The 14587-nt window shown below is 40.0% G+C and overlaps 1 protein-coding gene across 1 annotated transcript; it reads right to left on the reverse strand.

The window, feature by feature from the left end:
• Positions 1-663: 663 nt before the first annotated feature.
• On the reverse strand, positions 664-14240 carry LOC103182334 (axonemal dynein light intermediate polypeptide 1-like). The gene is made up of 6 exons (XM_042332820.1): positions 14025-14240; positions 11060-11172; positions 7635-7804; positions 6463-6641; positions 4326-4490; positions 664-699 (listed from the first exon to the last, which is right to left on the reverse strand). Exons 1-6 carry the CDS (start codon positions 14238-14240, stop codon positions 664-666), a joined length of 879 nt encoding a protein of 292 aa, XP_042188754.1.
• Positions 14241-14587: the final 347 nt, after the last annotated feature.

Here is a 14587-nt window from a genome sequence, read left to right on the forward strand (position 1 = left end):
CGCTAACCATTACACTACTTAGTGAGAGCAAGGCTCATGTATGTTAAGATGAGTATATGCACTAAACCCCTATCTTATTGAATTTCCATTCACTCCACAGCTGTGTGTGGGACATTGCTGTGCTCAATTGTGCTGCCAGATGTGCCTACAAATATAGTCACTCCACTTCACAGTAAATCCTGTGAAGCTCTTTGAAATGTCCTTTTGACATGATGAGGTGCTATGCCAAATGCAATTTTTTTTTAAATAAACCTGTTCTTTATTTTGCTGCAGTTTGCTGTTATTTTGTTTTGACCCATTGAGAAATAACAACCGTTCCATTTTTTTCAGAAATCTGTGACAATGCTGTTAAGCAAATTGATTTTTGGAGCCTAGGAATGAGCTTTCCCCAATGTAGGCATTTGTAATATTTTAATCTGACTATATTTTTAAACCAAAACAATTCTCACCATTTTATTCAACCAGATATATTTTTAATTTTAATACACAACATTAAGATTTACAACATTTTAGTGTGTAACAAAAACAACAAACAGGAAATTGAAATTGTAAGGGTTGAGACTTAGCACACTGCAGCAACTTGATAGTGCATGTCAAGCAATACAAGCAATAAGAAGTAACTGGAACCTCACATTTAATCAGTCAAGGCAGGATTGATGCAACTCACTTCTTGGAGGCAATAACACCTTCAAGCTGCATCTGTGAAAAAAGAAGGAAAGATTTTTTAATGTGCAGAAGAGAGTATGTTAATATGGGGTGAAAGATGCCAGGTATGATATGTTAATTCATACTAATGGTGCACATAACATGTATTGTATAAGCAATCTTATGATAATTATGATAATTAACTGGCTGTTCCCAGGGTGTGCTGGAAGTTGAAAGAACAGATGGCTGAGTATAAATTCACTTGGTAATATAGAGATATACAATATCAGAACACAAAGATCTTCGAAAGTACACATTTTCACATAAAATAATAGAATCCTACAGCACAGAAGGAGCCATTTGGCCCATCTTGCCTGTGCCAGCTCCTTGAAAGACCTATCCAATTAGTCCTACTCCCCAGCTCTTTCCCCATAGCCTTCCAATTTTTTTTCTTTTGAAGTAAATATCCAATTCCCTTTTGAAAGTTATTATTGAATCTGCTTCCACCACCCTTTCTTGCAGTGCATTCCAGATCGTAACAATTCACAGCGTAAAAAACGTTTTTCCTCATTGCTCCTCTGGTTCTTTTGCCAATTATCCTGAATCGGTGTCCTCTGGTTACCATTATCAATATTATCATTGAATGCTAATTCAAATTTCTTATTTTTCTTCTTCCTCTGAAGTCTCCGGCATGTGCCATATGTATATCCTCTATTGCAGTTCCATAAATAGGCAAGTTCATTGATTAGAGCGAGTGAACCTAGTTTCCTTGCCCATGCTTTGAGGAAGTGCAGATATGCAGTGTGTGATATCATAGCCGAGATATCAGGAGCTGCCACCCAGAACATTCGCAAGATTTTACATTTATCTTGTTTCGTCTTTTTTTTGATAACTTTTTATTTGACCTGCCCATTTTTAAATAAAATAATTTTTTTCTCCACAAGTAAAATAAAAATGTTCCTGAACTTGAGAGCAACTTTGATATGCTGGACATTCTCTTTAAGGTCACATATATTTGAGATGCCCAGTGTGCATTGAACAGGGGTGAAATTCTGCCTATCAGTAAATCTACCAACCTTAGCTTTGTCTGTCTGTAATGACATTTTGACGTGCACTCTTTCCAAATAAGTCCCACTATACACACTTATACAATCATAGCTGGTAATTTTACCAACCAGTTGATTTATATTCCACAGGTATCTGAAATGCTGTGATTCTGAATATTTGGCAACATTAACTCCTGCCGTTATGGAATGTAACAAAATGATTTACAAGCATTTTGCCAACTATAGCATGGCAACCAGCAAAAAGATTCATGGGACTGAGAAAAGTACTGAAAAAAATCACCAATTTGACAGTGTCTCAGCCTGTTTTCACCATTGCTGAGTGAGACCTGGGGTCGTTGGAGGTTCAGACCACAGGAGTATTTCTGGTCGTGCCCAGAAACCAGATGTAGCTGAGATAGGGGAGGAAAGGTCAGAGGGATAGACAGGGTTATCTAATCAGAATTGGCTGAGTAACAATTTAGTAAAATATGTGTGTAATAAACGCCTCATAAAATATTACTACTTTTTTACAAGTTTGAAAGAGGGTAAGCAGTGGAGAGAGAGAGAGAGAGAGAGCTGATGATAGCTGTGATGCAGGTCTTGGGAGCAGAGGTTGAGTCTCACATGTCCGACTGGGTACTGTTGCAGGGTACTGAAGCAGATGGTGAACAGGTGGGAGCTCCAGCAAGGGGAGATGAGCAATGAGGTGTTGGAGGAGGGGTCAGATAACAGATGCTGATTTGACAGGTAGAAATAAAACATAAGAGAGATGAGGTAGTGTAGGACCACAAAATGACCATTGAGCCACAGCAGCAGTTAAGGGCAAAAAGAATGAGAAACCTGCTTATGAGAAACCTGCTTATGACAGTGAACCGCATTAGATTAGATTATATCTGCAATAGTACTTTGCAAAGCCACAGGAATTTCCTACACTGAAAATAAGCACTTGCTGGGCAATGTTTCAACTGATGGACATAAGGTCTTTTGGGCAGTGTCTTACTGTTAACTCTGTTCTGTTTATAATGCATAGATTACACCCATATTTAAAACTACCATAGATTCCATTGTGCTACCTGAAATAACTTTTAAGACCCACCAATTACACGTTAATCAAATTTAACCATTTATATGTTAATATTGAAAATCCTCTATTTAAATAACATGACTAAGTATAGATGTTCAGCCCCAAATCAGTGACTGAGACATCCTGAAGATGTGATAAGCTGCTATATCAAATGCAAGGAATATTATTCATTATATTAAGCACAGGACAAAATAAGACAGCACATTCTAAAGCTTGTGATATGATAATTAACCCAATGGCCAGACTTAGGTAGAAAAATATCATGTTTCATAACTGAGTAAAATAGTTCAATAGTTGTATAGTAATAATATTCCTTACATTTGAATATTGAATAAATGAAACCCTTCATTTCTGGAACACATTTAAAATTGCTTCACTGTGAGTAGAATAGACACCTCCAGTGAGGGGAGCTAGCAAAAGCATGGATACATAGGCCAAATGCCCTACTTGTGGGTGTCAAACATTCTACAAAGCGTACAAAAAGGATTCAATGTAAAGTCTAGTGTCTGAGTATTTTGTAGAGATGAATGACTAAACTGTTATCACTTTTTCACCCTTAAGTGTGGAAGAAATGTGTTAAATAAGTCATTTAACACAGTTCATGGAATGAAGTCTTTCCTCATTCCATGTTCATTTAAATTATATCCTATTGAAGATCGTTGGGATCAACCCATCATTAGTATAATAATTGAGATTGGCGTGTAACAGATTAGAATATTTTATCAAAGTTGTTTTAAAAGATAAGTGTGCAGCTTGCTAGTGCAAAACCCTGATATGTTTCACAGTACTTGTTCAGACCGAAATTGCAGGAAGGAGGACATATAAACATCCCTAATTCAGGATGGTCAAGTATCATTAACACCTTGGATTACAATGAATCTGCCCCCAAGGAACCTCTACTTACCCACCACCAAAGGAGAACTATTCAGGGTAACAGTTAGTAAAATGATGAAGGGCTGAGTGGGCCTACCAAATGCTAATTCAGAACTATCTAATCTTAAATTAGTTCACTTAACTTTCCTAACAAGGACATTCAATCCATTTTAAAGTTGCCTTTATTCATCACAAAATATTCCAAAAATTCCCGTGCCAGAAGTGCAAATCAGAACTTTTCCAACCAACCCACCAAGTGAATGAAGCAGCATAAATATTGGATCCCAGTTCTGGGTGTCAAGCATCCTATAAAGCATACAAAAAATCTGCTCAGCAATGAACTGTGTCAGTGAGCAACTACTCCAACAGAATAGTATCCATGTCCTTCTTGTCCTGGATGCAAGTTTGCAATGGCCATTAATCCCTTCAACCCTGTACTTATCAAGTACCAGTGGTCAAAGCAATATTGCTAATTGCAAGCAAATCCTTCATATCATTATTAGCTTCTATATCAAAAGAGCATAAAAACCAACAGCTGAAATGTGATGCAAATAATTCTCAAAACTCATACAAGAGATAAGAAATGGTGAATGTGGACTATCCTTAACAATAATATCCCATCAGATAATTCCATTTACTTGTCAGGTCCTGCAGCAAAGATGTTCTCTATTGCTTACCTTCAGCTGCCGATTAGTATTTTTAAGGAAATTAATTTCTTCCGCATGTTTCTTTTCATCAAGGTCTCTCTTCTCTCCTGTTCGTTTCTCTGCTGCTTCAAATTTGGCCTTTAGGTCCAAATATTCAGCTTCAAGATTGCGTTTTTCAAGCTCAACAGTAGAAACCTATTTTGGGGGAAAATGAGGTTCAAAATCCTTTGGAGGTGGTTAAGTAATTTAAGTTTGATTTTGGAGTTTCACCAAATCACATTTGCTTTACAAACTTAATAATAAGAGTGTTTAAGAGTGTATCTCTTAATCTGGTTCCTTAAGCAGAATCTCCCCATTAGCCTTCCCATTAATCCTTAGGAGCTACGCATTGGAAGTAGATTATCATAGAATCATAGAATTATACAGCACAGAAGGAGGCCATTTGACCCATCGTGGCTGTGGCCATCGGCTCTTTGAAAAGAGCTATCCAAATCAATCCCACTTCCCTGCTCTCCCCCCGTTACATTAAAGTAGAGTTCCCACCGGTTGGTGCAATGTATTTCCATTTAGCAGAAGTAGTCCCTGTTTGCACAACTCAGGTTTGTTATCAAGGAATGCTATTAAGCATAACATAAATTAATCTTGAATATTTTATTGTTTAACTGCAGAGGTAGCTTTGACAGTCATTACAAACCTCAGAACATTGTTCTGCTAACCTGCACACATTGTGTGAGGTAGCTGTTCTCAGTAGAGGAGAACACAGTATATCGACATGTCAGACAACTGCATGTCCACTGATCTACACCAGGACTGAGTTCCTGCAAGCAAAGGGGCTCTGAAGTTTCAAAGAATATCTTCAATTGCACATGCACACATCATAGACAGCAACAGACTTTTTAATCTTGAATGTTTGAACCAGCAACCTCAGATATAGTATGTTCATTCAATGATCTGATATAAATGCAGAGTTAGAGTCAGAGAGAAACAGAGAGAAAAATAGTTAAATTCATTTTCCACATGCTGCACATGCACCCTTGTGAGCATTCCAGCAGTTGCTAGGATATTGCCAGATGCTAGGCATCATGTGTCGGCATTCTGTGTAGGAAAGCCAACCAGTCAGCACTGGAAGCCAGAAGTGTGATGCACTACAGTCCATAGGACACCCACTCTATAAATACACCCATGTATGTTATAACAGTGTCGACCTGTGAATGGAAAGCAATAGAGGTCCCAGGTCAGATCCACTGCTAATGACATCCAGCCAATCCCAGAAACTTCCATTTCCTTTACTATCTGCCGTCTATCTTTCACCCATGCCTTCATCCAACCCAGCCATTTATGTTGAATACAATAATATGCCACAGTTGTTTCAACTCGTCTCTTTTGCGGCCTCTTATGAAAATGTGATATTGAATGGTGGAAACTGCAAGAGGATATTATCTGATTAAAAGAGTGGAAAGATAAGAGGCAGATCCAGTTGAATATCAAGAAATGTGAAGAAGTATGCTTTAGGAAAGAACACAGAAAGGAACTATGCTCTAAATGGTATGGTTCCTTCTGATATTGTGGAGTTCCTGTATTTCAGTGGTTAGATTACTCGCCTTGGGACGTCCTCCCGACGTGAAAGGCACTATACAAATGTAATCTTGTTGTTGTTGTTGCAAGCGAGACACCTGGGTTCAATTCCAGGCAGGGCGAAACCTTGGGCAAGTTTCCTTACTCCACACGCCTAATAATAATCCCTCCAAAAAACAAAAACAATAATAAATTGGTCATTTTCAATCCACAACTGTTTGTGGGACATTGCTGTGTGCAATTGGCTGCCGCGTTTCGCCCACAAATATATGGTCAATTCACTTTACAGCATATTCTGTGAAGCGCTTTGAGACATCTAGAAGATGTAAAAAGCGCTATATCAAATGCAAGGATTATTATTATATTGAGGAACAGGCAGTTCTGGGAGAGCATGTTTGCATGTTTTTAAATGCAACACTGAAGATAGAAAAGGACATAAAAAGGTAAATGGGATTCTAGAATTGATATACAGTGACATTTATTTATATATATATGTGTGTATATATATATATAAAACAAAGAAGTTGATGTCAAATGTATATAAGACAATTATTTGACCAAAGCCGGAGTATCCTTTGTTATAGCAACTTACCTTATTGACCAACTTAAGCTTCCCTAGGTCTCCCTGTAGAGCCTTCCTTAAGCCAAATGCTGTACTGCTTTCGTACAGAGTATTATAGGCTGCAAAGGTCATAAGTATCTCATTGCGAATTCTAAGCAGTAACAACCCCCTTTCTGGACAGTTAATGGTGACTTGCCGAATGATTTCATCTGTAGAGTAATCAATACAAAAGCAAATATTACTCCACATAAATAATGCTGCATTATAACACATTAGTGCTTTCTATAATAATAATATAATTTTATTATTATTAGTTTTTCTAAGTAATATCTGAAATGGTTAAACAAAGCCTTGAATAAATTCCCAACTACTATTTTGTTTTGAGTCAGAAGGTCTATGAAGACTTGCCTTTCTAAGTCAACTGATTCTGCAATATTTTCATTGAGACGGTGGAATGAATTCTACAGAGTGGTATGTGTTACCTCAGGAGACATAAGAGGTTTGTTATTTTGTGCAACACAGGAAAACATAATCCCAAGCTTTAAGGGCTGAAGTCTCAATTAAATGTCTCAGATACTTTGGTAGAGATGACCTCAAATACTAAATCTAATAATACTCAATTATCACCAACAACAATTTGCATTAATAGAGTGTTTTCATGTTGAGAGAATGTCTCAAAGGTTTTTACAAAGACAGTGGCAGGTATTTATCCTCCTTGGGGGTGGGGAGAGATAAGCAGGGTTGAATATTGGAGATGTGGAGAAGTATGAATATGTTGAAAGTTTTTTTTCAGTTTGAATACCTTTAGGGATCAGGGAGCAATACAAAACACTTGCCCTGGGAGATACTGGATGGTCTGAGTCGCAATAGATTAGACTCTGTTTTGTCTGTGGAAGGCATAAACTTGATGGCATGATTTTTTATATTTTTTAAGAGACTTTATGCCCTGCCTCACCCCCACATACCCATGACACTTCAGGCATGTTTCCTTCTATACTTATGTCAGGGTGCCCTGATGGATACATTTATACAGTGAAATACAGTATGGTGTAATTGGTACCCTTGGTTATTTTGTGCAACACATGAAAAGACAATCCCGAGCTTTAAGGGTTGAATAATTTCAAATCTCAATCGAATGACTCAGATACTTTGGTGAGAAAAGACCTCAAAATGCTCTATTTTTAAGAGGAGAAATCTCTTACCAAAACACTGTGCATATAATTCCCTTCGAATGGGACAGATGCCAGTCACACGAGCTTGCCTCTGTTGCAATTTCCTGTCCAGATGGTCCTGCAAATTAATCACGTCCATTCGGGTAGCTGGAGTGGTAGATACATTTTGAATCCACAGATGTCCACCCTCCGTCCATTCACTAGAAAAATAAATATTAAAACTGTATCTCTCCATAAACTACTGCTCCATGACCTGCATTGTGTGTCAGCCTGGTTCAATTCATAGCACTCTAACCTCTGAGTCAGAAGGTTATGGGTTTAAGATTCACATCAGGATTTGGAACTCATATATAATCAATGCTGACACTTCAATATAGTGCTGAGGCTGCTCTGCATTGTGCAATGATTTGGATGAGATGTTAAACCAAGGTCCTGTCTGTCTGTTCAGATGAATGTTAAAAATCGCATGGCACTATTTGAAAATAGAAGGGTGTTTTGCCTAGTGTCCTGGCCAACAAACCCTGAAATATAATTGGTGGTACACTTCATGGTGGTTTGTGTGACATTACTGTGTGCAAATTGGGTACTACGTTGCTTACAAAATACAGTATATCTGTTAATACACTTTGAGATCATTCAAAGACATGAAAGATGTTATATGATATGTATTATTATTAATGCAACTATTCAGCAAGCCACTAACACAATGGGTCACAGTAGATCCTGTGAAGGTTGAAACAGTACAACTACGTCGAGGTGCTAGGTCAAATGGAAGGACCTATTATGACCACAACATGACAATTTGAAATGAGAGAGGGAAAAATAAGGGAAACAAAATTAGAAATAGGGTAAAAAGATGAGAATGTCACAATAAGGAAAGGAAACAATGGAAGTAGTGTACCAGAAAAGCTCAACCCAAGGGAAAACAATGATAAAAATCCAATGACAAAAAAGGTAAAAATAATAATTTAAAGGACATAAAATAAAAGAAACACACAAAAAGATGTCAACAAATACATTGGTGTATACGTTTCACAGAAGGATGTTGACCACAAATGTATTTTATTAACAAGATTATTAGAGTACACCCTTCGGTCCATTTCAGCTAATCAAACATGAAAGTTCCCTGATTTGGTAATGAAAATTCCATTGATCATTAACATTTACCCTTTGGCAATGTGGAACAGTAATGGGAGATCCTATTCATGGCCAACATTGCCAAAGATGTTCCTCCCAACTCTTGTAACCATCTTCACCCACAATACACTCAGTGACAACATGGTTGGCTATATCCTCAGTGCTGTGAAGTTACTTGCTTGTTACAACAAGTGTTATTAGTTACTATAAGTCTTAATGCATGTGAAAGTATTAAAATCCAAATTATAACGAGTACCACTTATTACTGATATGGCTAGGTGGTGCACAGCTATACTCTACTCACACAGATCAGATTGCTGAGACGACTGCTTAAAATTCTCTAAACTGCCACAAGTCGGCTGTTTGTGGGATACCTGCTGTGTGCAAATTTGCTGCCATGTTACACTTTACAGTATATCCGGTGGAATGCTTTGGGCCATCCTCCCAACATTAAGAGCACTATCCCAAATGTAAGGATTATTATTATTATGATCTTGTAACCACACTCAGCTAGCTTGGTTTTAACTTCTATGAAATTGTAAAGTCTAATTTCCAGTATTTCTTCAGCAATCCTATTAGAATTGCCATCAACATACAGAAATGTCATTCTAGAAACAAACTGTGTTGGAGCATTGAGCACCTCATTAAATATAAAAAAGATTTACAATAATTCAATGATTTCTGTTTCTTTGAATTAAGAAGTAAAATGTTGATCTGAATGAGTTTGAGGGAGACACAAACTCATTCAAGGGTGACTTTCCTTTCTTCCCCACCCTCCCCCTCACACCTTCTTGCGTCCCATTTCCATAAACCTATGTAAAGCATTCATGTCTATGCCTTCACACCAATGCATTGAGCCACCACTCTCCTGAGTGCTGGGGATCAACCCGCCTGAGAGGCGCTAAATAAATGCAAGTTGTTGTTGTAGAGTTAACACTCCACCACACTAGCAAATAATAGAATTATACAATTGTACAGCACAGAAGGAGGCCATTCAGCCCATCGTATCTGTGTCAGCTCTTTGAAAAGATACTCAAATCATTCTCACTCTCCCATTCACTCCCCATAACCCTGCAAACTTATCCTTCCCAAATAATTATCTATCATCGGTGGCCAAGCCTTCAGCCTCTCAGCCCCTAGGCTCTGGAACTCCATCCCCCAGTGCCTTCGCCTTGCTTCCTCCCTTTCCTCCTTCAAGGCTGGTTTCAAGACCTTTCTCTTTGACTGTGCCTTCGGCTCCCCTCTCGACTCTCTACCCCTTCCTCGCTCCCTCACTTCCCTCCCCTCACCCTGACCATTTCCCCCATGCTCAGGTCCTGACCCAACTGTCCAGTGCCTTGGGACATCCTCCCGACGTGAAAGGCGCTCTATAAATGAAATCTTGTTGTTGTTGTTGTTGTTGTTGTTATACTTCTCTCTTTAAAGCTGTTATTGACTTCCACAACCATTTCAGGCAATGCATTCCAGATCTGAACAACTCTTCACCTACCCCTATTTCTTTTAACAACTATATTAAATCAGTGTCCTCTGGTTACCGACCCACCTGCCAGTGGAAATAGTTTCTCCTTGTTCACCCTATCGAATCCCCTCATAATTTTTATAACTTCTATTAAGTCTCCTCTTAACCTTCCCTGCATGAAGGAGAGTAATTCTAGCTTCTCTAGCCTTTCCTCATAACTGAAGTACCTCATTCCTGGTACCATCCTGATAAATCTCCTTTGCACCCTCTCCAATGTCTTGTGGTGCCAAGAACTGAACACAGTCTCTAGCTGAGGCCTAACCAGTGTTTTATAAAGGTTTATCATAACTTCCTGACTTTTGTATTCTATGCCGCTATTTATAAAACCGAGTATCCCATATGCTTTTTAACAGCTTTATCTTCCTGTCCTGCCATCTTCAAAGAATGACTTATATGAACCCCCAGGTCTCTCTGTTCCTTCACCCCTTTTAAGATTGTACCATCAGCTTATTTTGCCTGTCCTCATTCTTCCTCCCAAAATACATCACTTTGCATTTCTCCACATTAAACTTCGCCTGCCAAGTGTCTGCCCATTTTACCAGTCTGTCTATATTCATTTGCCATCTGCTACTATCCTCCTTACTGTTTACTACTTTTCCTAGCTTAGTATCATCTACAAATTTGGAAGTTGTGCCCCCACTGTCCCTTTAACACTGTGGGCTTCGATTTTGCTTAGAAGTCTCTTATGTAGCATTTTATTAAACACCTTTTGAAAATCCATATAAATTATGGATAAACAAATAGAACTGAGCTTATTTATTTACTTTTTTTTATAAAACTCACTGTTCAGTCTACTTACATTGGAGGTAAGATTGCATTTAAAATGTTTTCCAACGACTCCTTTGCCATATTCTCTTGTGCCTTTGTTGCTAAAATGGCACATTGCTTTGGTGTTGTTGCTCGAAATATTGCCTGTGTGAACCAAACAGATTAATAGCCTTTAGGTAATTTGAAAAAGATCATCTTAAGCTATTTTGGCAGTTTGTGGAGCTATGTTTACCATTAATAGTTCACTTTCTGGGCTCATTTTAATGAAAGATAATGCTCAGGAATTAAGTGTTGTTTCACTTTGGGCCAATGTAATTTCATCCTTAAGCATAACCAGTGTTGACATTGAGTATCATCTATTTGTTAAATCATTAAACTAAATTTAAATGATTAAATTTAGGTAAATGTAAGCAAAAGTACAAGCCACCAGTTGTCAAAAAAAAACATGCAACACCCTCGCTGTCTTTCCGATTACACCGAAACTCTAACTTATATTGCAGCTCCAAGATCTGTGTAATGGTCGAGAGTGGCTCACTGAGCCCATCTATCCCTCTTGAAAGCGGGTGAGGCAAAGCTGTGCATTGTCACCCACTCTATTCAATTTATCCATCAATGAGTTGAATGGAGTTTTCCTGTTTCTATATTCTATATAATAAAATGCTACATAAGAGACTTCTATATTCCATTGCAGTGGGACATCAGTCGTATGAACGTCCTGTAAATTTTGGTCAGTCAAGTCAATGCATGGATGAATAGAATATCACGAATGCAGAATTTTCAAATGAATTGTCTTTGATTTGGCTCATTTTTTGCATCAACACATCATTAATATAAACGAGTAACAGTGGCTTGAGCGTTGCACTTGACGATTCGAGAACAAATCCTGTTTTTTTTTTCTGGCTTTGTCTTGGGGAAAAAGTTCTAAATGACAACTTTGCCGGAATAACAGTGTTTGTTTTTTTCAAAGAAAAAAAAAAAGAGAGACTCCAAAACGATGGTTTAAATCATATACGCGCGCATTACATCTAAAGCACAGGTACACACACACGGATTGCGGACTTGCCTTCCCTGTTGCCTTTCCGACGTTCTTGGTGAGCAGCACTGGGTTATCATACTTCAGAAGGGTTTCAGAGGCTGGAATCATCATGTGCTTTAGGAAGGGGGAGGAGGAGGGGGGGGTGTGAGAGGTTGGGGTACACTGCCCACTTGTTGTGGGTGCAATACTATTCGAAGTGCAAAAGGTGATGTCTCCTGTCACACATCTAAACCTGTGGTAACAATGGGTCTCCAGGGAAACACACCCCGAGGCGTCACAACGGGGTTAAACGTGTAGTTATGTCCAGGGCAGAGGAAAGTGATGGGACTGTTGAGGTGTGAGGATCACGAACAGCCCATGTCCCTGTGGTTTGGGGCCATCTGAACCACGCACTGCCCACCAGCAGCTCGGGGACATGCGGCTGCCCCACAGCTCCCGGGCGCACAGTCACCTCCTCGCAATCACTGGATTAACCACGTCGCTGCGTGTCAGAGCGAGTTTCCTCCTGGTCCCGGTGTGTTATTACACTGACTGACCCAACTGTGCAGCGCCTTGGGACGTCCTCCTGACGTGAAAGGCGCTTTATAAATGGAATCTTGTTGTTGTTGTTGTTGCCCGTGTTCGCCGGTTGCAACCCCCCAGCGCTTCGTGATGCACCGTTGTGATGGGCGAGGAGAGTGTGAACAGTGGTGAAATGGGTTCAGGTTCTCACGGCGAAACTCTTGTCACTCAATTGCTGTGGTGCGCTTCCGAGCGACTAAGTGAAATGTTATATTTGATGATGCAATTGTACGTTTATAATGTGACTTCAATTATAATGCACTATTTCATTTCAGGGGATCATGAGAGCACAACCAACATTTTGCAAAGCGAAGCCAATCCTTTCACTGTGTGTCTTTTTCCAGTCGATCCTCTGCATTTCCAAGGTTTTCGTCCCCTCTTTGTTCCAACGTCTTTGTCTTCACTCGGTTCTGCCTTTCCTGATTTACCTCCAATGTTCCCCAACTCGAGGAAATTCTTCTAAATCCATCAACATAGATTCACATTCTGCGTTAATATGGTTGGATTCGATCACCTGTTTAGGTAGTAGAGGTGTTTAAAAGTAAACAACGATAGATAATACAGAGATTATTATTTATTAATTGCACCACTTAGAAAAAAATTGGTATGATGAATGCTTACATGTAACCATAGGAAGAATGGCAGTTAAAGTTACCATCTGTCCTATTGGATTGAGAGTCTGTCATGGCCAGTTATCCAGATCCTAATCTCTGTAGATGTGCTACTATTGTTGTGGAGTTTTTTTATTCACAACGTATGTGGTTCATAACCCAGGTTATTAGTAAGAGAGATGTTATTTTGGTCAGCGAGCAAGAGCCAAGGCTTGGGGACCTCACTGGTTACATTGGGATACTGCTGGAATCTAACCAACTAAAACCGCATAGTTTGCCATTGATATTGTGGTCCGGCAAGCTTTCCCGCTGCTTGTCCAGTGAGGAGCATCCTACCCATTAGGGCTTTGGCTTGCAGGGTTAAGAGGAACTGAATGGGATGACTCCCTGCCCCCAGTGACTGGTCCGCCCTTCTAGGTCCTGCCAATGCCAGGCTGGCTGTGCTATCATCAACTGTGCCCTTGAATACTCCAGACCTGCCTGGCTCAGGAACAGGACTACCAAGACTGCCACAGAGGGCTGGTTCCATTCTGACATTGTATTGCCAGGAATGTCACCTTGTAACCAGTTCAGCTCCAAGGAGACCCCATTTACCTCTCGCCCCCCCCCCCCCCCCCCAAGAAGGTCACTAGTTGGTCATTCGACGTGAGACAAGCATGGGTTTGAACCCTCACTAGGTGGATGATAGCGACACAGAACTCCCTACGAACTTCCAGGTGGACAACACATCTCAGCATGAAATGCAGGGGAGCATTGCCACCGTCTTCCTGTGTGCAGCTCAGGCATACATCCCTTCCTATTGAGCAACGTTTCCACCAAATAGAGGTGCAGAGTTTAAGAAGCAGCTGCTTGTCTTTCTGCAGGCCAATCAAGGTGGATTCCAGGTGCTGGATGTATGAACATGTGTTCACGAACAAGGACTCCAGGTAACGTCTTCTTGCAGCTGTTGCCCCAAGCCTCAGAGTTACCTCATCACCTATCAGGTGGGCATCGGCCTTCAGCATGGTGGGCGGACATTTACATGACAGGTTGTGACGGGACAGCCAACTTGATGTTCCTGAGATCCAAGTCCAATGTTGCGTTCCAGACTTACTCTGCACCAGCTGCTTAATCCAGGTCCTCATGTGAGGGGCTTTGACAAATATATGTGCCTGCTGTGAAGCCGCCTACACTTCCAGGGTGCTTAGTGACAGGTCATTGTAGCTGCTTCCTGTGTTTGCCACAAATCCAGCTCACTGTTTGATCCTGGACTTTGCAGGTGGGTTGGAGGAAGCCTCTCTGCTGCATCGCCAGGAGCTCAGATCCATAAAGAAGGGATATTTGCACACAGGTCTTGTACGCCACAAGGTTG

Source organism: Callorhinchus milii, unplaced genomic scaffold (assembly GCF_018977255.1).
Source record: "Callorhinchus milii isolate IMCB2004 unplaced genomic scaffold, IMCB_Cmil_1.0 Scaffold3, whole genome shotgun sequence".
NCBI lineage: Eukaryota > Metazoa > Chordata > Chondrichthyes > Chimaeriformes > Callorhinchidae > Callorhinchus > Callorhinchus milii.